This window comes from Thermobia domestica, chromosome 13, assembly GCF_964235325.1.
Source record: "Thermobia domestica chromosome 13, izTheDome1.hap1.1, whole genome shotgun sequence".
In the NCBI taxonomy this organism is placed as follows: domain Eukaryota; kingdom Metazoa; phylum Arthropoda; class Insecta; order Zygentoma; family Lepismatidae; genus Thermobia; species Thermobia domestica.
Window position 1 is genome coordinate 199007220 of NC_137466.1, and position 26368 is coordinate 199033587.

At 35.6% G+C, this 26368-nt stretch overlaps 1 protein-coding gene across 2 annotated transcripts in view; it reads right to left on the reverse strand.

Moving 5' to 3' along the window:
* The window catches only part of GlyRS (glycine--tRNA ligase), a 56344-nt gene that overhangs the window by 23629 nt on the left and 6347 nt on the right, over window positions 1-26368 (reverse strand). The window contains exons 2-8 of one of the 2 annotated variants that reach the window (XM_081737222.1): window positions 16748-16952; window positions 16306-16447; window positions 13673-13838; window positions 9986-10131; window positions 7141-7290; window positions 4316-4478; window positions 3519-3797 (exon numbers count right to left, since the gene is read on the reverse strand). In XM_081737222.1, coding sequence (XP_081593348.1) covers window positions 3519-3797; window positions 4316-4478; window positions 7141-7290; window positions 9986-10131; window positions 13673-13838; window positions 16306-16447; window positions 16748-16952 — 1251 coding nt within the window. The remainder of the gene's footprint in view (window positions 1-3518; window positions 3798-4315; window positions 4479-7140; window positions 7291-9985; window positions 10132-13672; window positions 13839-16305; window positions 16448-16747; window positions 16953-26368) is intronic. The other variant, XM_081737223.1, reaches the window with a different exon arrangement.

The following is a 26368-nucleotide window of genomic DNA, read 5'->3' on the forward strand; positions in this document are numbered from 1 at the left end:
GGAACATTTTAGGATAGCAAAGTCAACACAATTATTCAAACAGATATATTATATATATATATATATATATATATATATATATTGCATGAGGCACATTTCGTTTTGCATCATCTTATTTGCCAAGTGAACAAATTTATCAGTGTGTCTTTCTGAGCTCAATTTTAATGTCCTTAATTAGTCATCAAATTTTGGGTTGAAGAAAGGATTCCTTTCAAATACGAAATTTGAAGATTTTTGTGTACCATTAAACTTGTATTTGCATTTTATTGATACTGTACTAAATCTTGTTTAGGATGCTCTGGTTGAAATTTACTAAAAATACCTTTACGAAAGTGACTTTTTTTTTTTGGTAGGAAGTTAGGTAATTGTGATTTTGTACTTAAAGAAACATCTTTTAAAGGCGTTCGTAATGCTTGATTTGGAAAACTGAAATACCCATTATTTTATTATTATTATTATTATTATTATTATTATTATTATTATTATTATTATTATTATTACTGTTTGACATCATCATCTAACTAATTTTTTTAGAGTATAAACGGTATATTCACTTTCTTTCCCACATATGTAATGCCTCACCTCACATATGCTTTCGCCTTAACCTCTTTGGTCCCCGCGTCTCCTGTAGGAGATATTTCTGACTCACTGAGTCCCAATGTCGTCTACAGGAGACATAGACCCCCGACACTGTAACGCGTTTCTTCCAACCACATGCACACACGCCAAGGCTATAGATGAAAACAAATACAGAAATTATGCTTACAATTACAGGACCGAAGAGGTTAAAGCCATTGCTCCTTTGAAAAAAATCATTTGTGAGGAATATAGAGAACTTTTATGGATATACTGAGAGCCTAAAGCAGCTGTTCATTGTTAAATCTAAGAAATCAATTCTCCTTCGTCTTTTTCTACCGCGAACGAATACCTATTAGATATTTACCTGTTGGAATAAATGTTCTAATTGTACATAATAAACTTGATGCAAAATATACAATACCATACAAATATCGGAAATATCGCATATATTGACGGACGTGGATATATCAGTATTTTGCAACCATAATGTAACATTACTATGGTGACCAGCAGAAGTGACAGCGAACTCCCAGCAGAAAGACCTTCAGTTTGTTCAGAGAATTTTCATTGAAACTGGAAAAAATTGTTTAAGTCAGATTTCTATATTTTTTCTTTCTTAAAATTTCACGTATTTCACATTACTAAACTTGTTTCGTTTTCTAAACTAAGTCTGAATGCAGTAAATCACTACATTTGAAAGATTTGCAAGTATAATACCTACTATGACATCTTAAGCCATGCTAATATTATTAGCTACTGCCAGGGAACAAACCTGTTTGTAACTAGAATCTATTGCTTAACGTATATTGAAATTCCTTTGATTTGCTACAGCCATATCCAAGTTTTACTCGATGCATTCAAACACAGCTTCTATCCAAGTTGGGAAATTCAGTGTTACGTTTCACAGATATGCCGTGTAAGCTAATGCAGACTATGATAATGAGAAATGAATGAAATGGTGGAATACAGAAAGTAGGAGGAAAAGGGAGAACCCCGAGAAAACCCACGCACATGGTGTTTATCCACCACAAAGCCCACTTGGCGCAAACTGGGATCTAACCATGGACTCCACGCACTAGAGGTGAATGCTCTACCACTGAGCCACCACGGCCCCTATCCAAGTGAGGGAAACGAGGCGCGGTGGCTCAGTGTTAGAGCGCTCATTCCTGATGTGAGTGGTCACTAATTCCATCCCCCGGTCCCGAGTTTGCGGTTGAGTTTCCTCGAGGTTCTCCAGTTTTCACCCACAACCTCATTCCACCAAATATTTCATATTCATTCGCTCCTTTAGCCTTAATTGCATAAGCGTGGGACGTATAATTAGAAGTCATTTCAACAATTTGCGCTCATTTAGCCAACTAGTATACCGGACGTTGTTTGCCTTGAAGATTATCCATATGTACTTTGAGTAATCCATATGAGATAAATGGAAGGCATAGGCATACATGTTCCTCTGAAAGAGCACACTTAAGAACCTTAAGAGTGACTGACCGCTTTATATTAATTTTCTTTCGAGACAAGTGAGTAGCTACGTTCTACTAACCACGATGGCTCAATGGCAGAATAAATCAGCTTTGTAGTGAAGATTTAAGATTTGCATCTTGGCCTATCATACAGACTCTGTCAAAGGAAACACGATGTATGTGAGTTTTCGTGTGGTAAGCAGTTTCATATCACTCTGCTATTCTGAATTATTTTAAAACAAATTAATTTGCGTCTCTGGAAGAAAGACATGACTGTGAATCAAGATTTTAAGGCTCTACTGCTCATCACATTGGACTGACAAGAGCTCTAGAATATATCGAATAGTATCAGTCTGCGAAGAAAGAAAATAGTACATTTTATACACTCTGCATTTAAAACATGCTTCTTTGTTATGACTACAAGTTTGGAGTCATCTATCATTAATATTGAGTAATTACTCTTGCAGAAAAAATAATAATAAAAAAAAAACTTATATTAAATTTTATCGTCTATCAAAAACACTTGAATACATTCGGTTTAGAATATAGTGATCCTAGTATAGTATAGACGCTGAGTCGTTTACATAACCGGCACGCAGAAATGAAATGAAATGAAATTTTGAGTTTTACGTCCCACGGTTAAGCCGGTTAGGCTAAAGGAGACGGTGATAATGAGTAATGAATGAAATGGTGGAATGAAGAAAGTGGGAGGAAACGGGAGAACCCCAAGAAACCCCACGCATACGGTGTTTGTCCACCACAAAGTTCACTTGGCGGGAGCAGGGTTTGAACCCTAGACCCCTAGCACCAGAGGTGAGCGCTCTACCACTGAGATCGCGCACTTACCATGAGGAAAGAATTGCCAATAAGTAGTACACACCTGTTGTACAGGGACAAACAATTTATACATGTCTCTCTTCATAAAAACAGACAGCTCATAAATAAGTCGTACAATGGAAGAAATTCACAAACCCTCTTTGTTACGAAAGAGTAATGAATATCCTTTTAATGAGTAATGAGTATCTTTTTAAACTACATAGTGCTCTGATAAAGAAATAAATTAATTGCTTTTAAAGTACGTCATGAAAAATTAATGTTTTAAAAGTTAAAAAGGAGACAGTCTCGAAGAAAATTAAGTATTAAAATGGATGCTCAATATAGAAACAAATGTTTCAGTATTTGGTACTCGCAGTGTTTCGAACTGGAGTAGAATGTGAAGTTTTTAGATAAACTGATGTTAAAGAGGTTTCAATACGAAGGGGAAAAAAGTGAAATGGTTATTATGGATAATGAACGTTTTTAGCTCTCGAATGTGAAAAGAGTATAAAATTTGAAATATATTACGTGTATGTTATATGACTATGAGGAATGGTAAAGGCGAACTAATAAAATGACAAATGCCGTGCAAATAATGACCAAAAACGCATAACTTGATAGCTAAAGACAAGTAACTTTTTTTTTTTTTTTTTCTCTCACCTTTGACTGCTCGACTGGCCCAAACAATTTGTCATTCAATTCTTTGAGGCTAATTTTGTCGCCAGGGAACTTGTACCTTTGTTCGCCATAACTCTCAATGTGTTTGTACCATCGACTAACATGGGGCAAGGAGGAACACGCTGCTTTGGTAAGTGACTGGAAGACTATGGTGTCAGCTTGGGTTGGTTCGTAACCAATGAGGTAACTTTTATCAGCCAGATATGCATTCAACGCTCGAAAATCAGATTTTGTTTCAAGAAGGCCAAATGTGCGGTTCGCCTGTCAGGAGAGATATTGCCAATTATTAAATAGCAGAATCAAACAAAGATTTAGGTAGCACAAGCACCGCCAAAAATCTAATTCCTTTGATGGGTATTATATTTCTCGATTTTCATCCTCGTAAGCGATACTGAAGAAACCATGATTTTGTTTCTCTTTGTTAATACCAATTATTCACTGAACAATGTAAGCTAAAATTAAACCTCCTCAAGAAAAAATATCCTGGCTACATATAGCTTAAAACGGATTTACACACACATTTAGGCACCTATCTAATTTATACGAAACTAAGCAATTTCTTTTCTAAGCAACAAATCTGATAGAAGCTTATCCTACTACTACTGCCATCACCATGTTATTATCAATTAATTAGCAACCCCATTTTTATACTAAATAATTATACTATATAGGCAGTGTAAACAGCTTACACAGATTTAAGTTACTTTTGGTTTTAAATTCATATTAAAGCCTGCCAAAAAGAACGAAAAAACAGAAACAGAAACAATTATGTAACTTACCGATTCTACTGCTTCTCCTATAGTCATAACAACAGCCGACTTTCCATCCATTTGATTACAGGCGGAATACAAACACATTTCTGTGTCACGAACCAAGTCAAATTTTGGATGATCCTTATCCACTGGATCACAAAAATGTTCTATTTCAGCCATGGTGAATTCTCTAGAAAATAATATTAACAAAGAATATGTGAATCTTTACAGGGCTCTTTCATAGCTAAATAGTTATTGCTTTCTCCTTACTATATATATATATATATATATATATATATATATATATATATATATATAAACACTCCTAAACTTACTCAATTGTCCTGACCTAAAATACACTTCCCCCAATAAGGCCTTGATAATTTTTTTTCCTTGTGTGAAAATATAGTGAATATTGAACACACGGTTGTTATACATTTTTTAGTTGCTAAGTAAAAAATTCTAATTAATATTTTTGTTAATTTTGTTGGTCCCTAAAATTCGCGTCATAATATTCCGATTCTGGCCCCAGTAAATACATTCATTATGAATCTCACTGCTGATAACAAATCAAGAATTTTACAAACATAATAACATTCTTTCCTTCTCTTTTTTTCTTCTCCTTCTTATTATTATTATTTAAATAATCATGATTTTCTGCTTCGGTCACATCAACACTTAACAGCACTGTATCTGTAGAGGGTCCATGACGCTTGGGCGCGGCTGTTTGGGCGCAGACATTTGGACGCGGCTGTTTGGGCGCAAAACCTTTTATCCAAATAGGTTTACCTATCTACATATGTTATAATGTATTTCATAACCAGAGTCCAGATGTTTAAGTACTGGAATTTTCGAAAAACTTCCGCAAATAATTTTGCAAAAACTAAAAATAACATCCTGAATACAGCGAAGTTTTTACATATGCACAACTTGTCTGTACCAATTGAAAAGAAATGGGAAGAAACCGTAGCAACTATTGACTGTCCGGTGTCCGTACTATGCGGCTTAGTTTAAGAAGAATATTCCCTTTTAATTAAATAAGACATATGTAATAAAGACATGTATTTGTGAAAAATAAGGTACAGTTTACGTTAATGTTTAGTTATTTTAAAGACGTGACTATATATTCATACTGCACTGTGCACTTGTTTTTTGAGTCAGACATTATTAAATTTACCTTAAAATGTGTACAATACTGTACATATTTTCATTTACTATAATAAATTATAACACTATAATAAGTACCAAGAGGTCAGAAGAAACGAATAAGAGCTGTTTTTTGGAACAAAAATTGTATTTTTAATGATATGGGTGATTCAGGAAGTATTTATTGAATGTTTTTTTGTTATTTGATCTGCCCATTAGGTCGGATAGTCGATACTCTATTGCATTAATAAAAAGTTATTTCAGATTTCATAAAAATTGGCACCTATAGGCACTAGCTATACATTGAAATAGGAAGAACAGGCCAAATAAAATTTACTGTAGGCAGTCTGTGACACCCCAAAACAAATTTTTGTCCTTTATAATATACCTAACGTAAAGGAACGATACGCTTGGGCGGCAAAAGAAGAACAGCATTATTTCCAATAAGGATGTGGAATCTTTATGACAGAGTTCTCAATGTCCAGTTAAGAACGAACAACTACGCCGAAGCAGCTCATCGTAGACTGCTTTGCGTCCAAACGGCTGCGCCTAAACATCTGCATCCAAACGTCCTGCTCCGATCTGTACATTTCAGCGATTTTGGTTTCACACAACGTATCATGAGGACTTGTAAAAGTTTCCCTACAACATCTAAGATGATTGGGACCATTAGTCTTGAAGTCTGAAACATACGCATGAAGGGCTGCGAGCTACAATCTCGCAGAAAGTCAATATGCACTTAAATAAATGGATCGTCTACTGTCTAGTTCAGCACACTTCATGTTTGGCAGCTTTGCATGTAAAAAATTACATAGTCCTAAATTTCCAATGCCATTTGAAACCAAATGACGTTGTCCAACCAGCGGACGCTGCACATGTTCAAAGGAAAATTTTGCATCCTGTGATCTCAGTAAAATTTCCTCAGCAATTTGGAGTCACTGAGTAAGTAGTACAAGTGATATAGTGGGTTACACATATTCCTGTCCACCGACTCATCGCACCATCAATGATTCATAAAGGCTTTAAGCTGAAGATTTATCTATAATTTTTACACACTCTACTTTATCAAAACAAAAACGTACGAAGAAACTTCCAATTTTTCCCTGATCATCTCTAATTTCCATGACTTTCCAGTTTGTAGGACACTGGTGATACAGAGCGAGGAAGTAAAGAAAGAGCATGTGCCTAAGTTATCTGAAGTTCCCGAAATGCTTGAACATGTATTAATGATCTATTTCACGCAATAAGTGAAACTAAAGATTTTGTTGACCGAAAAATAATCAAACCAAAGCAAACTAAGATCACGAGTTTCTTTAAGTGACAGCAGACAATTAAGTTTGCCACTCGTATATGTGGTTTTGTGTGTTAGTTCAGTATTAATACACTTACATATATTTTTTCATGGCACGTGCGGGGTAATTTATGTGCGAGTAAATATCGTTTGTTTGCGATATTGGATCACGTAAATAATATACTGCCTTAACAGTGAGGTCTACTACGTAATATTTTTTCCCGTACAGGGGTTTTATTCGCTTGCTTTTAGATATTTAAAATTACATGATTTAGATATTTCGAATTTTTTCGTGTTCTGTTGGACTTTGAATTAAAAAGAGTCCGGAGTATAGCGTCGTTTAAAGATTCAATTAAAACAAGTACGATTACTATCTAGCAACAATAATTAACTAAAATATAACAAGTAAACTTACCTTACTCTAATTAGTCCTGATCTTGGAGATATTTCATTGCGGAATGCGTTTCCGATCTGGGCAGCAGCAAACGGTAATCTACCTTGATTAAATTCCAGTAATCTTTTGAAATTCACGAATATTCCCTGAGCAGTTTCAGGTCTTAGAAACCTACAAACAAAAAATTATTAGATCAGGAGGAAACAGACCAGACAACATGAATATCAACACTAAAATCGAAAATAACGTTTTGGGAACATACAGAGTCTGTCCAAACTATATCGGGAGACAGTCTTTTTGTAGACAAGGGCGGTCTTCGTAGGCATAGATGTTGGTAGGAGAAGCCAAGAATACGACAAGATCCAGAGCTGAGCCTCTTCAGTGTATGTATCGCGCCCGAAATGAGCAATTGATTTATAAGATCATCAGAGTTAAGGTGTCAGACGATTTGCACATATTAAAAGTATGTTCCAAATTGGTTTTAAAGATTTTGTTCGAGAAAAAGGAGGAATGTCGTGTGTCGATTTGTCATGAACTGTTGGAACATGCGTAGCTTAAGCCTATATTTTGGACAATAAAATAACCGGTAGTGAGTCTTTAGCGCAGTACAACGTGGCAACTCTGTCTCTGCTTCCGTACAGTCAATTATACCTGGCTCCTTTATCTTACCTAGGATGAAACGAAGTCCGAAAGAACATCATTATGGACGGTGGAAAGAGTGCAAGCAACTTCGACACATTGTTTGAAGGAGATTAAAGTTGCATACTTCCAGGAGGTGTATTACGCAAATTTTAACCCACTATACACATATCTGTAATATATATCCAAAATATATAGCGAATGTATTATAGAAAGCTAAATTATGGTGTCTAATATAAACAGAAGACATCGCATGTATATAGAAATCATTGCGAACGAAAACCCTAGGGTAACAAAGTGGGATCCTATGAAGGTATATAGAAATAACATTGATTACATTGGATTGACATCGGACAGGATCTACTGGCGGGGTTTTATTTCTGAGACAAATGTAACTTCGGATTTCTTGGACCAACGTTTCTCAAACTGTGGTCATCGAGGTATGCTTTTGTGGACTTCGTAGATTAAATATTAGTAAAATTAAAGATTTATTTTATTTATACATATTTTTGGGCATGGCCGGCATTTAAGGCCTCTGCCCGGACTGACATTGTATGAAGTTTGTCTTCAATTATTAAAAGAAACTAATATGTATTTTCTTTTATTAATACCAACATAAAATTAAGGGAATTTGGATAAATACTATTTTAAAAATATAAGTATACTGGTATAAAGATACGCTCTAAGATAAATAATAATGTTTATTTCTGTGCCATGAACAGTCTAATGGCCAAATATACCAATTTATCATTGTGGAAATACCTATAAACACATATTGCATGCAATATGGTCTGCAATATATATATATATATATATATATACAGAAAAATGCGAATACTATCGGATTAAACAATCATTTCTTGTCTTATACTATAAAATATTTTATACCCTAAAAATGGAATATTTTATATCCTTGAATTGAATTTTATATCGTCAAAACTGCAGCATATAATGTCCATCAATATTTAAAATTTACGATTACGATAAAATTTACATGTTAATTAAAACAGATGAAATAATAATAATAATAATAATAATAATAATAATAATAATAATAATAATAATAATAATAATAATAATAATAATAATAATAATAATAATAATAATATTTTCGAAGAAGCCAAGAGTATTGTGACCCACAGAACATTTTATAACAGTGGCCCTCACTAAGTTCGAGAAACGTTATCTTAGACCATAAAGTGGTTGGTTAGAATATTGGCTAATTTACTAGCATATATATTATACGTTATGACTGCTAAATTATGGTGAACTTTACAATTCTTACAATTCACTAAGATTCATAGAGTTAGGTAGATTCAGGTGTCGAAAAGGATGTGCAATCAATTGTTAGGACGAAATGAGTGCGTAGCACATAGTGTTATTCTGGAAATATGTGTCAAACAGATTATTACATAGACCAAGAAGATAACAATATAAAAACGAAAAAATGAAATGAAATAACATAGAATCTTAGCGAGATGAACATCATTATTCTAATTGAATTGGATTAGCACCACTTAAATTACTTTGTAAAAGTTTTATTTTTTCGTCGATCAACTTTTGGGATTCTTAAGACGCTAGATAGTTGAACTGTCGCAAAGATAAAAACTAGTCTTCACATTAAAATAACTAAAGTGTAAACCAGCGTTTCTCAACCTTTTTCCTTTGGGGCACATCAAAGTACGTTCCAAACTTTCGCGACACTTCTGCAGGATTTTTTCCTACATGCAAAAAAGCAAACTCAAAAATACATACAATACATGCTTTAATTATGGAATGACTTTGAGATACAAAATCTCACAAGCAAAGTACGAAAGATCCTTGAATAGAAACATATTAACATAAAAGAAACTTATGACTCTTAAGCAGGAATATGAGAAAGAAATATTACCATCAGAAATATAAGAAGATATAAAACTTAAAACCAGTGAGATATTTATCGACACATCTGACATGTATTCGCGACAGTGGTTGAAAAACACTGGTGTAGACGATAGACACAATTAACACCTCTAAAAAGTGCATACCACATCTCTCTCTTGTTCTAAAATGAAAAGATTCTTATATTATATATATATATATATATATATATATATATATAAATGTAATTACTTCTGATGAACGCTGCCGCTACTACAGCAAAATAATAATAATAATACATAAATCGTCATGAGCATACAGCCAAGAGGAAAAAAATGATTCTTTTAATGAATTTTAATGTACTCACCCTTTAACCAGGCCGGAGGGACCAATCTGAGTGGCAAACATTAAATTAAACTCAATAGGCTCCGTAAGTTCATTCCCTGTTAACGGTGAGCGGATATTAAACTTCTTTAATACATCATTCATTTCATCCTTCGTCATTCCATCAAGCTTTAAGAGAAAAACATTTACTTGCTGTAATACGTGCATACATACACACACACACACACACACACACACACACACACACACACACACACAATTGAAACATATTCTGATTTTCACTTATACTCCAGAGTAATTCCTTGGGTACAAAACTCTTAATTCTCTATGTAATACCTGAGGTTGTGGTTAACCTGTGTAAAAAAAAATATCATTAAATTTGGCATTTAAATTCTTCGTAACTTTTAATTCAATCAATTAAATTTACGCCAGGAATTTATTTTTACTCAAAAACATATAAAATAAATGTTCTGCAAGGATTCTTTGTGACTCACATCAGAATCTTGAATAGTAGTTCCACAACAGTAATTGCTGAACTGGCATATGTATAAGTATGCATAATGTTCCTTGTAGAAAAAATGAAATGAAAATGAAATCTTTAAATTTTACGTCCCACGGTTATGCCGGCTAGAGTAAAGGGGATGGTGATAATGAGAAATGAAAGAAATGGTGGAATGAAGAAAGTGGGAGGAAACGGGAGAACCCCGAGAAAACCCACGCACAGATTTGTCTACCAGAAAGCTCACTTGGCGCGAGGTGTGATCGAACCAAGGATCCCATGCACCAGAGGTGAACGCTCTACCACTGAGCCACCACGGCTCACGTGAATTTCATGATATTTTAGTAATTATTAGCTTTGTTTGAAAACAGTGACTTTTTATAGTAACAGAATAATTTTCTCATGTCCTTAATTTATCTACTTAATTTTACATTAACTTTCACAACTCGAGAATCCTTACGGCATTCTACTGAGCGTTGGAATACTGCCAAAATATTAGCAACAAGTATATTTTTTATCTAGTAACTGCAGTTAACATGTTTTCTTATTAGCAACTCTACCGCCAACAGATTCAGTGCGACATAAACTGTGTTAAATCCGAACTGTGTATCGATAAACCGTGACAAACAATACAGCATTTCATCTCAGTTACAATACAATTTTCGCCCAAGCGTACCCTTTCGGCCCTGGTGGTGAACATATGTGTACATTATATTTCAAGCTTAACATCATTACTATAGGAATTCAAAATCACCAATTGTTATGCCTGGACTTATCTGAACCATTTTCCAGTATTTCTCTAGTGCTTTCATCTGTTGTCAGGAAGCTATGCACAGTAATAGTAGTTGCTATCCAAGCTCAACCACGTAAACTGTTCTATTTTTAGCGAAAAAAAAATCAATAAGTCATCCCTCTGCTTTAGTGATGTTTCGAGTCTCTAAATTACGTAATTACAATGATATTTTCGAATAATGCCATTTTGAATTTTACATATATGCTTCAATCCTAGTGGAACAAATGCGTGCGTCCCAAAGTACTGTAAATACGACAATTGCAAACTAAATGGGCGATTGCACTTCAATCATTAAATCAAAAACATAATAGCAGAAAAAAATAAAAATCAGTCAGTAAACAAAAAGTCGGGACTGAAAGGGTTAACATAACAACCTACCTAGCAATTCCCTTCATTTTTCCCGGTGGGAATTTATGCGTTTCGGATCTCACATGAAGGTGTAGGTCCATGTAGAGGCTAAACTCAAATCCAACCAACTAATTCCTTTCACGAACACACTCAAGACGCGAGACTGAAGCAGTTGGTTTAGAGACCGTAAGAAATGGCAAGACCAGCATTTGCTACTGCTTGCTAGCTGTTCATAGTCTGTTACAGAAATTAAAAAAACTCTGAATAGTCTGTAGATGCTAATTAATAGAACATATTAAAAAAAATGAAAGTTACTATGTTTGTGACTTCGTACTTTTTGAACCACACCCGGCAAATCTCGATCAAATTTTCGGTGATCTAGATGAGGTTCGGGCCTGGGATGTTTTTTATCTTTTCACTTTTGACGGTGAACTTAGGGGAGGGGGAGACCGATATTAATGTCGAATCCACAGTTTTCGGTATTGCTGAGATGAACAGTGACACTTCCGATGTTGTTTAAATCCAAATTCAGTCCAGCAACTTGGGGAAGGGGAGGAAGGAGACACATAAAAATGATCGATATTACTGTCGAAGTTTCTGGAGTCGCTGAGACGAACAGTGACACTTCCGATGCCGTTTAAATCCAAATTCAGCCCCTTATGTCCAAAATGAAACGTATAATATCCATGTGAAGAACGGGTATTCTGCTAGTATGTTTATAAACAGACATGACACAACAGCAGTCCACGTGCATCTCAAAGGTGAACACAGTTCTATGAAACTAGTTCTACATTCACTACACATATCATTACAACTCCACTTGGAAGATCTATTGGCTACGACACGCCTCTTTGGTCACGTTAGTCCCACGTTCGATTCTCGAGATTGAAGGATACAAAAAAGTCATTTCGCAACCTGAAGGTCCGTTGGCTAGCGCACGTGTCTTTGGTCACGTCGTTCTAGCTTCGATTCCCGAGATGATGATGATGATGATGATAATAATAATAATAATAATAATAATAATAATAATAATAATAATAATAATAATAATAATAATAATATTTTGCAATCATTCATTTCCTTTACCCTATAACGGTCATAAGAATGGAATGTTAACTAAAATGAAATGAAATCTTTGAGTTTTACGTCTCACGATTATGCCGATTAGGCTAAAGGAGACGATGATGATAAGTAATGTATGAAATGGTGAATGAAGAAAGTGGGAGGAAACGGGAGAACCCTGAGAAAACCCACGCACACGGTGTTTGTCCACCACAAAGTTCACTTGGCGGGGGCTGGGATCGAACCCGGGACCCCAAGCACCAGAGGTGAACGCGCTACCACTGAGCCACCGCAGCCCCGAATGTTAACTAAAATGAAGGATCTATATTCTCAAGACATTAAACCCCCATTACTTTTCAATTGGTAGAGGAAATAGTGTAAAATGACATTCTCAAAAGTGAGAAAACTTTCGAGCTCCTCACAGTTATTGACGAAAGGGTAGAGATTGCTGAAACAGATTAATACAATTGAAGAACATTTGGACACACCAAGTTGTTAATATTTTTTATAGAAATTATATATTCTTCAGATCATATCTTTAAATAAATAAATACAACACTTGCTTTGTTCTTCTTTGACAAGAAGATTTATGTAGTCATCTTCTTACTTCAGATATTCATAAAAATGAGAATTTGGCTGATATTTCAACAGCATGTATTCTCCTGTGTTTGTCAAACCTAAGCAAAATGGGGTAGGGATTTACTTATATTTTTAGGTTAAATAAAAAAAGTGTAGAATGATCTACTTTACTTTTATCTAAAATATATATATATATATATACTACTACAAGATACAAATTGAAATATTAGCTTAATTTCCACTTTATGAAGAACTCAAGTAGGATTTACAAAGGGTGTGTTCCTACAACCATCAGTAGTTCATTCGTGACCTGATAACGTAGTTGCGAGATTCAATTAAACAAATAAAAATCGGTGATTTTATCACCCATTCTTCAGCACAATACAAATTAAACGTAATCGAACTAGATTAAGTATTGAATTACTTACTCTTACAATTATGTTTTGACACTCATCCTTGATATCTTGAGAAGTTTTCTTGTCAGCCATCATCTTCTCTAAATGCGCTTTGATTAGATGATCTAATCGGAAACATTCTCCACTGCCAACGTCCTTTACCATCAGATCTGCGAATCTGTCCACATGGCCGGACGCTCTATGAAAATAAATATTTATAGTAAACAATACACTCCCGTAAAGTTTAATTTAAACAGGGTCAAAAAGCCGCGTCTTTTAGCAATGGCTCCTTGAACTTCATGTCTTTCCTCTATATTGCTTGGGATCATCTTTTTTGGCTTATCACATCCTGCTTTTTCAAATGGCGCGGAATCCCAGCCATTTATCACAAAAAGTTTGTACTCATATATTAGTCAATTACTCAGATCATGTTCCCAAAAGTTATGGGTCATTGAGTACTTGTTCCCTAGTCAAATGTCGGGTAGTATATCCTATATATACACAAAATGTTAATTATAACTTTGACCTTTGAAGTATAATCTATAGAAAATATAATTTTACGTTCCTTTAGTTCTATTTCATTACTAGATTATTTGGGTTTTAATCATTTATTGATTAGAATTGCATGTCCCTTTTCACCATTAAGGCCAAAAAGATAAGACCTACTAATTAAAAGTGGAACCCGAACCACACTCGGTTTATTTTATACGAGTATCAAACTGAAAACCAAACTCGGAATCACACGTAGAGAAAGAAAATGCGTTAGCAACTAGGTATAAACTGGTAAAACAACACCTACTGTACCATGTGACATATGGTGTCATCAACAGAAGTTAACAGCGCATTTCATTTTTTTTTAATCATATACGCGATTCTACTTTTTGATACTTACAATGACTTATTGTTCTAGTATAGTGTTTCTTACTTCGCATTTATAAGAAAAATTCCAATACAGTCAGGTCAGCAGGTACTCTGCTTGGTTGCAGTTGCAAAATCCAAGGTAAGCCCAGAGGTCCTACTTATGTGTATTTTTGTTTCCCTACACAAAAGTGAGAAACATTCCACTCGCTTTCACTTTCTCTATTACTATTTCGTTTTAGACTTCTCAAAAGATGAACTTTGTTTTTCATCGATATTTTGATGATGTTTCAATATTTGGTAGATATCGATTTTCGATATCCAAATCCAAATATCACATACCCCTACTCTCACACCGAACCAACAGAGTGCGCCTGGAACAACAAATACTCCATTTACTCACATTTCAATCTTTCATCTGCCTTTGATTCATAGATGGCATTTCCCTCCTACGGATCAACGGTCAACTACCAGTGGAACTATTCCTTCAGTTCCTAAACAAGAAGTGGCCAGTCACATTAACCTGGTTTATCTCCAACTATATGGTCATTTTCTTTAAAGCGGAAGTCACACTTAGTGACAGGATGTCTCAAGATTTACGTACATAATCAAATTACCAAGTACGCAATACCCCATCCTCAATTCTGTGCTTGTTTGGTACGTAGTTTCATAATATTATTACTGTTATTATTATTTAATCGAATAATTACAGAGTAAACCATGCTACATTTTCATTTTTACCTATAGCTGTTGTGTAACTTTAATTGTATAGTCCAGGTAGATTCTTTTCTGTGGATCGCAGATTCGATCTCTAGTTAAAATGTGTTCCTATTTTTTAAAATTCGTATTGCTGCTGAAGAGAAATTTTAATCCCCATCCAATCAAAGCATTTCTGTTAAATCACAGTGCCAGACGAGTTCATTTTATTCCTACTTCAAGAAAACTGGTTAAACCTAAATGCGAATCTGAAAGAAAAATAAAGTAATTTCTTTTGCCTGCCAACAGCGACAGAGCTAGAAGAAAGATAACAGTTAGCACAGAGAAGGCATGGTTCTGTCTTGTTTGAAGTCTCTCACCTCTCTCCTATCCGTACATTAGTGGTGATTTTTTTCTCCCACTCTGCTACCCATTGGTTGTAGAAGTTACCAATATAATGAGTGTAGGTCCTTCTTTCCGATCCCGAGTAGCCACGTGGTTAGCACGATCTTTTTATTGTTTCTGGTCTGGGTTCGTGACTCAGTAGGGCTACAGGTAAAACAATCTAAAAGCACACTTCTAGTGGAATAATTATTTCTAATTTTCTTTTATTTCATCCTCATTTTACTTCGTATTCTGTAGCACGAATTTTTTTGACACAACTGGTACATTTCCAGGAAAAAGACCACAGCCCCTACTAGTGTTTACTTTTCCTTCTCTTCCCTTAAAAGCGAGGACAATTTTCCTCAGAACGGCTACCATGAGTTGTATACCAAAGTAGTTTTCTCCTTCATAAACCTTTCACATTACACCAACACATATACTGGTTATGTCCAGGAATCTTTTCCTTTAGCTTGGAATAATCTGAAGCATTAACGCAAAACTAATGGATTACCACTTCTACAAACGACCACAAAAAACAGCTCAGCCTTCATAAAATCCTTCTGCAAAAGTTTCTCACGCCTTTAACACTTTTATCAGAGAATGAATCTATTGTAAGGAGTTGCTCAGGAGGGTCTCAGAGAAAAAAAGTATACACTTAACAGTACTTAAAGTATTAGACTCAGTAAATGAAAATGGATATTTGCATCATTAAAACAGTTTACACTTACTTCAGCACTGGTTCAGGTGTCAGAACAGAACAATCCACTTCCAGCATTTGCTCTTCAAGTACGAAGAAATTTCTCCATGCATTCAATATATTGGCTTTTAACGCACATCCCATGGGACCAAAATCGTACTGACCGGTAATACCTTTAAGGTACAGAAATAAAATCAATGTTATTAGTGATTTGAAAACATTTACATATGTATATATTAAGGAAAGAGATACTATAGATTTGTACTACTTGAAAGCGATCAAATTTAAAATAAATGTTATGTTTCAAAAGTGCCACTGAAGCGCAAAGAAATAACTAAATTTATTTATTTATTATTATTATTATTATTATTTATTTTTTTGGAATACAAGAAAAAAATCATGTATCACTAACACAAGTAAAAACAGAGGAACTGACTCTAGATACCAAATAAAGCACATATACACACACCTACCTCCATATATAGCAAATGACTGATCAAAGAAAAAGCGTCTCCGAAGCAAATCTTCCATTCTGGCTCTATCAAATGTAGCGGCTGCTGGAGCAAGTTGTAGTTCCTTATCTTCCAGAGTCTTCTTTCGAAGTTTAAGTTCAGCTACAGCCTTTTTAACGTCTAATTCTGGTGCCCCATTTGCTTTCAGACTTCTCACCAAGTCTCCCTATATACAAGGTAATTAAATTTTATATAAATATCTTTGTAGTATATCAAATAATATTAGTATTAATTATTACTTAACATGGTTTTACTAAACTGTATTACAGAATTAAATTCAAAACTCCTTCTATTTATCTACAGGGTGGCCCAAAAGTAGGTATACACTCCTGCATTGATCAAGTATAACATTCTCGGCTGTTCCGAGCTAAAGATATAAGTAAATGGATATTAAGAACAAATTATAAAGAAACTATGGGTAAGAATAAGAAATGATATAAAATGCAATGAGATGATCAGTACGGTACTGTATACCTACTTTTGGGCCACCCTGTATACATACATATGAATAGGTATTTATCTTCAATGATCTTTCAAAACATATATGTTAAGTAGAATTTCTCATTTGCAACTAAGAGTTCAGTACGACAATTACACACTTTTGTACGATTGGGAGAAACAATCTAATATCAGATAATCTGAGTCCCTACCAGGATTGTTAGAATTTTAGCCAGCCCAAAAATCTTTTTTTTTTTTTTCGGGGGGCAAGAGTAAAACCCACAATAAAACACCTCCGGAAATATACTTCAAAACTTCCTTTTAAATAAAAACATTAATGTGATTATAATTAATTTCCTCAACTGTGTTTCTCAGTACAAGCCTAGTTCCAGAATTGGCTTAATATATTTATTTATCAAGATACTATTACCAAACCAGAATATAACAAAAAAAAAAAAAAAAAAAAAAGCGTTTGGGAATCCTGCATAACTAATTTTGTTTGCCCTCGATCAATTAGGATTTTTTTCAATTTCTGGGCTTTCGCCATCTAAGGCCATTTAGCCTTTCACGATTTGAGGGATGACGTCCCTCGGCGAGCACACAATCTGGGGAAAGGGAAGGATGAAAGGATTGGGTAAGGACGGAAGCGGCCTGGGACCTCTAATTTAGGTACCCCCCGGCATTTGCCTGGTATGAATGAGGAAAATCCACGAAAACCTCATTTAGGGTGGGTGGCCAGATAAAGCGACCTACACTTTTTCGACCGAGTGATCCCACCGAGAATCGAACCTGGGACCGCTCGCACCGAAGGTGAGAGCGTTAGCGACTACGCTACACGGGTGCCCTCGATCAAAATCGATGTAACGGAGCTCAACTGTAATCTCGAATATAAAAATAAAAAGGGTGTCGTTTCTCATTGCATCACATACCTGTAACTGGGTTTTAATCAGGGTGGGAAAAAAAATCACGATTTTTTTTTTTAAAAATAATTTTTGTTGAATTTTTTTTATTTAAATCGATTATTTTGATTTAAATCAAATCTTTGTCCTCGTATAATACAAGTCGCGAACTGAAGAAAAAGCATTAGGAATTACTATTAAAAGTTAATTATGCCATTTAAGTGAAAGTATTGGGGTTGAATTTTGAATTATCCCCAATCGTTAACCTTTGTCAATCCCAAACAATGTTTCTTAACCCTTTTAAATTATGGCTCTTTTTAAAGGTAAATTATAGACTTTCAGTCAAGTAGCTACAGCATCATGGTACATACATCACTCTCTTTAGAATAGAACAGCTTTTGAAACGTTACATTTCCATATCATGTCCCTGAAGGGGGAAATTTTGAGTAATCGTTATTTTTTTTTTTCCTTTTTGATCCCCTCTGGATTCCCCTATGTTAACGCACAGATCTCAAAATCAACTGGGAAATACTAAGGGGTGTACTAAATGTGTGTACAAAATTTCATCTTCTATCTTGAGTAGTAAGGGTGAGGAAACTAACAATGAGCTGAGAACATTCCCACAATGCCCCAGAAGACCCGGATGTAATATAAAAATTTCCTCAGACATTCCTATTTATCCTAGGATCATGATTTGTACATTATTCTCTTCAGAATAAAACAAATTTTCAAACGGTATCCTTCAACTGTCTCCATCATGTATCTGGGGCAGGTAAATCACGAGAAAAGGAATTTTCTGTTAAAAATATCTTTTTAAAAATTCTCTGTGGACCCCTCCCCCTGTTTTAAGGCAGAGATCTGAAACAAATCTGAAAAAATACTGAGGGGTGCACTGAGTAAATGTGGAAAATTTCAATCTTGTAGGTGCAAAAGCAAGCCCGCGAAATATAATATTCCCCAAATACCTCAGATTCCCGTATAAAACAGGATCTCAGGTAACAGTTTCCTGAGACATTCCTATTTATCCTAGGAGCATAGTACGTACATCATTTTCTTCAGAATAGAATAGCCTTTCAAACAATACCATTCATGTGTCTCCATCTAAGGCGGGAAAATCACGAAAAAAAGCCATTTTTTGTTAAAAATATTCTTTTTTAAACATTTTTGCCCCTCTGGAGTCCGCTGTTTCCACGCAGAGATCTGAAAACATCTAAAAATTATTAAAGAGTGCACTGAACGAATGTGCAAAATTTCAGTATTCTGAATGCAAAATGTAACACGCCAAAAAATAATAATAATACGCATATCAAAAAATATCTTTTTAAATTTATGACGTCATCACACACTATGCTTCAATGCAGAAAGGCGTGAAAGCATATGCAACGTGTTCTAAAATGCCTCCAGTCTTGAAGAAAACGAAGTAAAAAGCCTTATTGGTACTTTTTTAATCGAATAATGAAGATTCTACCCTATCACCTAACAGTAGGTGATATAATTTAAAAGGTTAAGCATTAAGAAAAAGTACAGCAACGTTTATCAAAATGACACTTTTTTTTTCACAAAAGTTACTGATATTTATCAAGGGCCTATTTTTAAAAACTCAGAACTAGCTTGCGGCTTGAAATAAATAAATTTCGCCTAAAGTTATAAAATTAACAAAAAACAATTTGGAGAGGGGATAGGGCCCCTCTAAATACGCCCTATTATCTGGGAACAAACAAATAGACACGCACAAAAAAGAATTTATGTCTTAAATGTCGATGGTGATTTCTCTGTTGGAATAGTTAACGATTTTAAAACCCAAACCCAATGTTACGAAAAGAAGAAAGCAAGATTGCTCCATTACCTGTTCAAAACGGTATTTTCTCTAATCATCCTCTGCATGACACTTGTTTTCATACTATATTGTACATTTGAGTCTCATTGTGTTATGATTATTAACTTCCATAATTGAAATAACAGGACAGAAACGGGATTTTACTTCTTTTCACTTTAAATTAATTTATTTCGGAATTCGATTTAAATTAACGATTTCTATTAAAAAAATCAAGTGATTTAAATCAATCCACCCCGGTTTTAATCAAACTACTTCGTTTAAAAATTTTCTACGGGGGGAGGGGGGAGAGAAGGGTCAAAATTTGAGTACCTTACGCATATTGAATGCGATGCTGCCTGTTGTTTGTGATTGCATCACGGAGAAACTGTTGAATAGTCTGAAACGAATTTATGAACATAGCACTACTTTAAATTTGGTGTTTATCATATTAAAGGACCCCGCACTTTTCTTATGGAAAGTGGCTTTCGGCTAATGTTGTTGAAACTTCGCTGGTTGATAGTTCTTAACATGTGGATCAAAAGTCTCAATGGGCACAAAGACCGAAATCCACTCCTTCCTCCCCAAAAACCGCCTCCAAGTAGCTGGGGGGATTGAACTGATTTCAGCATGTAAAACAATTTGTTGTTTTAATCAACTCAACAAGGACCCTAAACAACCACATGTTAGACTATCAAACTACTCCACTTGACACCGCCCTTTGCCCCCCACATATCCCCCCCCCGCGAATTACGTTACGGATGTTCCATATTACTGTAGTTTATAGTTGCGCGTATGTGTTGAAATACTTACAGTTTTGGTCTCACCGACGATATAATGGGTTTCACGTATCGCTGATTACGAATCTGAGGTGAGAGTTCTAGAATTCAAGATGGAGGATCAATATGGCGGATCAAAAACACGAAACTCCTGAATGTAGCCACAAATAGCTTTTTACTAGGGTATTTTGGGTCGTTGGTTACGAATCTGAGGTCAAAATTCTTGAATTCAAGATTGCAGATCCAATATGGTGGATAAAAACGTCGAAGCCACAAATCGTAGTAGACTAGAGTGTTTTTAGATCGCTGTTTAAGTACGCAACATTCCATGATACTTCAGCCACTATGTAGAATTATTTTGCACCCTTGCCCTTTACCAAAACCCACCACAGATATCTTAATGCTGAACGATGTTAAAATAATTCATCAATTATCTGTTCATTATTTTCATCATTTCGGTTTGCAGCATGTAATGTGGTACTTAGCAATGAGTCATCGGGATATCTAATATTCTGTAAATGTCGTGCATGGCCTAAATACCACAAGACACTTGCAACGTGCGCACATGTACCTAATGTACGAGCACCGTTTTGACATGTACAGTAGTAACCTTGAATAACATTTTGATCATAATCCTGGTCATCTTCATCATTGGCTACATATGCTATGAAAACTTGATGCTTAGTTGCATTGCGGAACCTTGAGTAGAGACGTATGCGCAGGAATCCCGGTTCAGTTACGTTTTCGTCAAGCTGGAATTGCTCATCCTTATCTCGTATTAGTTTATCTTGGACGTAAGAGGATGAGAGATCTACTTGATATGTGCCTACAGTCAAATCTCGTAAGTAGTTTAAGTTAAGTACAGAGAAATCAATTAGGCCTTGATCATTCAGCGGTACCCATTGACCGTTCCTTCTAATAAGATTATCTACCTCCACTCTTGCTTTAACAACGTTCGGCATGATTGACCTATTTCTCATTTTTCTAGCTAATTCAATGGTTGCATCTTGCATGAAAATAACGGGATGGTATCTGTTCAAAATAGCTGCAGCTATGCGATAGAAACTATTCAGTTTCTTTGCATGTTGCAGATTCAACGTTTGTGCTAGAAACTTAAAAACAGATCTTAGATGCCCGTTTCTTGCCTCGACTATCCATCGACTTTTAGTAACTAGTCGAGAAGTATTCGCATCTTCTGTTGATAGTTGTCTTTCACGTGGTAGTAGGAGTGCGGGCATTCTATGATCAATTCCTAAATATTCCAGTAAAGGAATTGCATCACGGTATCCTCTGTCTACTAACACAATGACCAGGATTATGATCAAAATGTTATTCAAGGTTACTACTGTACATGTCAAAGCGGTGCTCGTACATTAGGTACATGTGCGCACGCTGCAAGTATCTTGTGGTATTTAGGCCATGCACGACATTTACAGAATATTAGATATCCCGATGACTCATTGCTAAGTACCACATTACATGCTGCAAACCGAAATGATGAAAATAATGAACAGATAATTGATGAATTATTTTAACACCGTTCAGCATTAAGATATCTGTGGTGGGTTTTGGTATAGGGCAAGGGTGCAGAATAATTCTACATGGTGGCTGAAGTATCAACGAATGTTGCGTACTTAAACAGCGATCTAAAAACACTCTAGTCTACTACGATTTGTGGCTTCGACGTTTTTATCCACCATATTGGATCTGCAATCCTGAATTCAAGAATTTTGACCTCAGATTCGTAACCAACGACCCAAAATACCCTAGTAAAAAGCTATTTGTGGCTACATTCAGGAGTTTCGTGTTTTTGATCCGCCATATTGATCCTCCATCTTGAATTCTAGAACTCTCACCTCAGATTCGTAATCAGCGATACGTGAAACCCATTATATCGTCGGTGAGACCAAAACTGTAGGTATTTCAACACATACGCGCAACTATAAACTACAGTAATATGGAACATTCATAAGGTAATTCGCGGGGGGGATATGTGGGGGGCAAAGGGCGGTGTCAAGTGGAGTAGTTTGATAGTCTAACATGTGGTTGTTTAGGGTCCTTGTTGAGTTGATTAAAACAACAAATTGTTTTACATGCTGAAATCAGCTCGATCCCCCCAGCTACTTGGAGGCGGTTTTTTGGGGGGGAAGGAGTGGATTTCGGTCTTTGTGCCCATTGAGACTTTTGATCCACATGTTAAGAACTATCAACCAGCGAAGTTTTAACATTAGCCGAAAGCCACTTTCCATAAGAAAAGTGCGGGGTCCTTTATTCAGTGGCGCATCCCAAGGAAAGGAAATAGGGTTCAAAATTTCAGTACGAACCTATCAAGTTAGGAAGATGAAACTCGGTATCAGGTGTTCTAAAAATGGCGCTCACGAACAATAAGAGTGCAAGTCTTCAGGTCAAAACAAAGAGAAAAGAGTACTGATATATTCGCCTTTAGCTGCTATAGGGAATTGGAAGTTTCATTATGTAGCAACGTCGCATATTAACTTAGAACCATTAGCATTCCTTTACGAACAGGGTTTGAAAAAACCCGGGTTTTTTTGAAAAAGCCCAACCCACCTGGGCCCATGTGGGTTTTTTCGGGTATTTTCGGGTTTAATCGGGTTTTTTCGGGTTTAATTGGGTTTTTTCGAAATATTTCAATGTCTTTGGGGTGAAAGTGCTAAAATGTGATTTATATTTCAAGGTTATCATTGTCACAACTTGAAACAATTTTCTATTCACTGCTGTTTTGAAAAACTGGCCGCCATTTTGAAATTTTACGTTAGATTGCCGCCAAAATATATACAGCTAAGTTAGTGTGTCTCGTGCTTATATTCTAAAAATTTCAACTTAAAAGACCGAAAATTGCACTTTGTATGGATACCCGCTATTTTTTTAAGCCACCATTTTGAAATTGTACTTTGGTATGCCGCCAAAATCTATACTGGAAATTTAGTGTGTCTCGTGCTTGTACCCTGAAAATTTAAACTTAAAACATCGAAGGTGGTGCCCTGTAGTATGTGTGGTACAGGCAGACGAACGAACAAAATGTAGATCGATCATCCCAGAAGCCTCAGTGACGTTTGCCAAATATGAACACCAAATATATTAATTTAACAGCGTAAAATAAATGGTTTTGTTTGAAGGTCACTTTCGATATTTTGTGCGTTCAATTAGGTGAAATTCCCGAGCATTTGTTGCAAGACGTTTCTTTTCAGAAAATTAATTTAAAACAATTAACAAAGATATAATTCATATTTTATAAAGTAAATGTTTCAAAATGTCTTAAATGAAATTAAATATCTTCCAGCGTAAAATAAATAGTTGTATTGAAGTATTCAGTTCCTATGCTTTGTGTGTTCAGTTGCGGGGATTTCCCGAGCATTTCTTTCGCGACTTTTTTCCCCTCGAAAATGCAGCTTTCTTTACTGTAGTAACTTCGAAACTTCCACTAGTACGGAAGTTTGAATTCAGCACTTGAAGTAGTAAGTGTTACGTAGTTTTCGGAACTCTGAGCATTAAGCTTCTTAAATTTGACAATAATTTTTACGCTATTGTTAGTGTTGATTCTAAAGAATGCTTATTTGAAGAGTACCAACAAATAACTGAAATAAACTGTTATTGTTGGAAAACTAAATTTTACTGAAGAATACTTGTGCTACCATCAAAGGTAAGAAATAATACTAATAGTTTTACTAATGCACTACATATTTACTGGTAGTACCGGCACATATGGCTTTAAACTCGTCAAACGTAGGGGAGACCGGGGCACGTTGTCACAGTAGCAATTCTGAAAAAAGCGAAAACATTAGCTCGCCGATGCTGCTTTCTTGTTTACTTACTAGATGCCACAACTAACTGTACTCGTTTGGAAATGCGCGGGAACAACGGTGCTGCGTCAGTTGAACTTTGTCTGTTTTCAGTGTCATTTGTCTGTAGAAGCAAATATTTTTGTGTGTCATGTAGGTTACAAATAGAGCTTCATAATGTGCTACTTTGAATGCGCCTAATCTTGTCGTTTGATATAGATATTTTGTAAAAAGAGTAATGGCGACGCGTGGGACAAGTTGTCACAAATAAGACGGGCATATTGTCACTATGACAATGTGCCCCATTGTGTGTTATGTATGATACAAACGATAGGGTTATCTCTGTTTCGCAGACGGGTTCGATCCCAGACCCCGCCAAGTGAACTTTGTGGTGGACAAACACCGTGTGCGTGGGTTTTCTCGGGGTTCTCCCGTTTCCTCCCACTTTCTTCATTCCACCATTTCATTCATTTCTCATAATCACCGTCTCCTTTAGCCTAACCGGCATAACCGTGGGACGCAAAACTCAAAGATTTCATTTCTGTTTCGCAGACGGTGAGAATATGCAAAAGAAAGCACCAACAATGGAAGATCTACTAGTTGCAGCAAGAGCTATGAAAAGAAATAACAACCCCATATCAATACGTAGGCCTAAAACTGCTAAAGAATTTCATGTCCACTACAGAACATTGGCAAGATTTTGTGCACGAGTTACAGATGGCGAACTACAGTTCGGCCAATGCTAATTTACATTAGGTTACTCTTCGTAATACTAGGAAGAATTACTAGTATCATACCAAAACAAGCTTCGCACATATAATTTGGACTCACTACAAAAGAGGTTCGCGATTTGGTTTACAACTATGCAAAAGCGCTAGGATTGAAATGCCCAGAGTCGTGGAATGAAAAGACCATTGCTGGCCCAGACTGGTATCCGGTATCTCTGAAAAGACATGGTGCTCTTGCTATAAGAACTCCCCAAGCAAATAGTTTTGCACCTATAAACAATGTCAACGAAGGTCCAAAGAAGATTACGATTCTTTCTCAGAGGACGACGATACATTGTGTTTAGTTTATGGCGATCCATACAGTGCGAGTACATATAGCGAGAAGTGAATTCAGTGCATTCGATGTACGGAATCGGCGTACGAAAACTGAGGGAAGAAGAATTTGTTTTACGTATATATTAACTGTGGCTCTGACGATGACCTCCAGGTATGGTACTTTGTAGGAGCAAAAGGATAAACATTTTCAAACTAGTTTGCGGTGAGTACTAATAAAACGCAACTAAACTTCGTAATAATATTTACTCCTCTCCTAGCTATACAGTAGTCCTATCAGAGGAATTCTTTGCAATTCATAAACTACAATCAGAAACAACTTAAATGCATTTGGCTAATTTTGTGTAGGCCTATTGGAGACGTAGGCTATGATTTGATAATTTCGTCATTTTGTTATGACCTTTCAGTTTGTAGTTTTGATTCCTTAGCTATGAGCTAGTTCAGTTTTCATGGCAGTTTTGGTTCTCCTACAAAGCTTGATGTAACACTAAATCTTTTAGGTTGAGAAAATATAAGCCACAGGTTCCCCTACTTTCTTTCCTATGTAACTAATATAGTTTCACCTTTCATTTAATTATGTTTTGATTCTATTTAAGACGCTAAGTATTTAATGCTGGTAACATTTATAGTCTTTTTGCATTAGTAATAGTTGCATTAATAATATCTACCAATTTCTGGAAAGTGCCACAAGAATAACATGTGTCAATTTGCCCCATATATTGTGACAACTTACACCGCATATGGGGTACATTGTCACAACTGTATTGATCATAAAACATAGTACATAAGTCC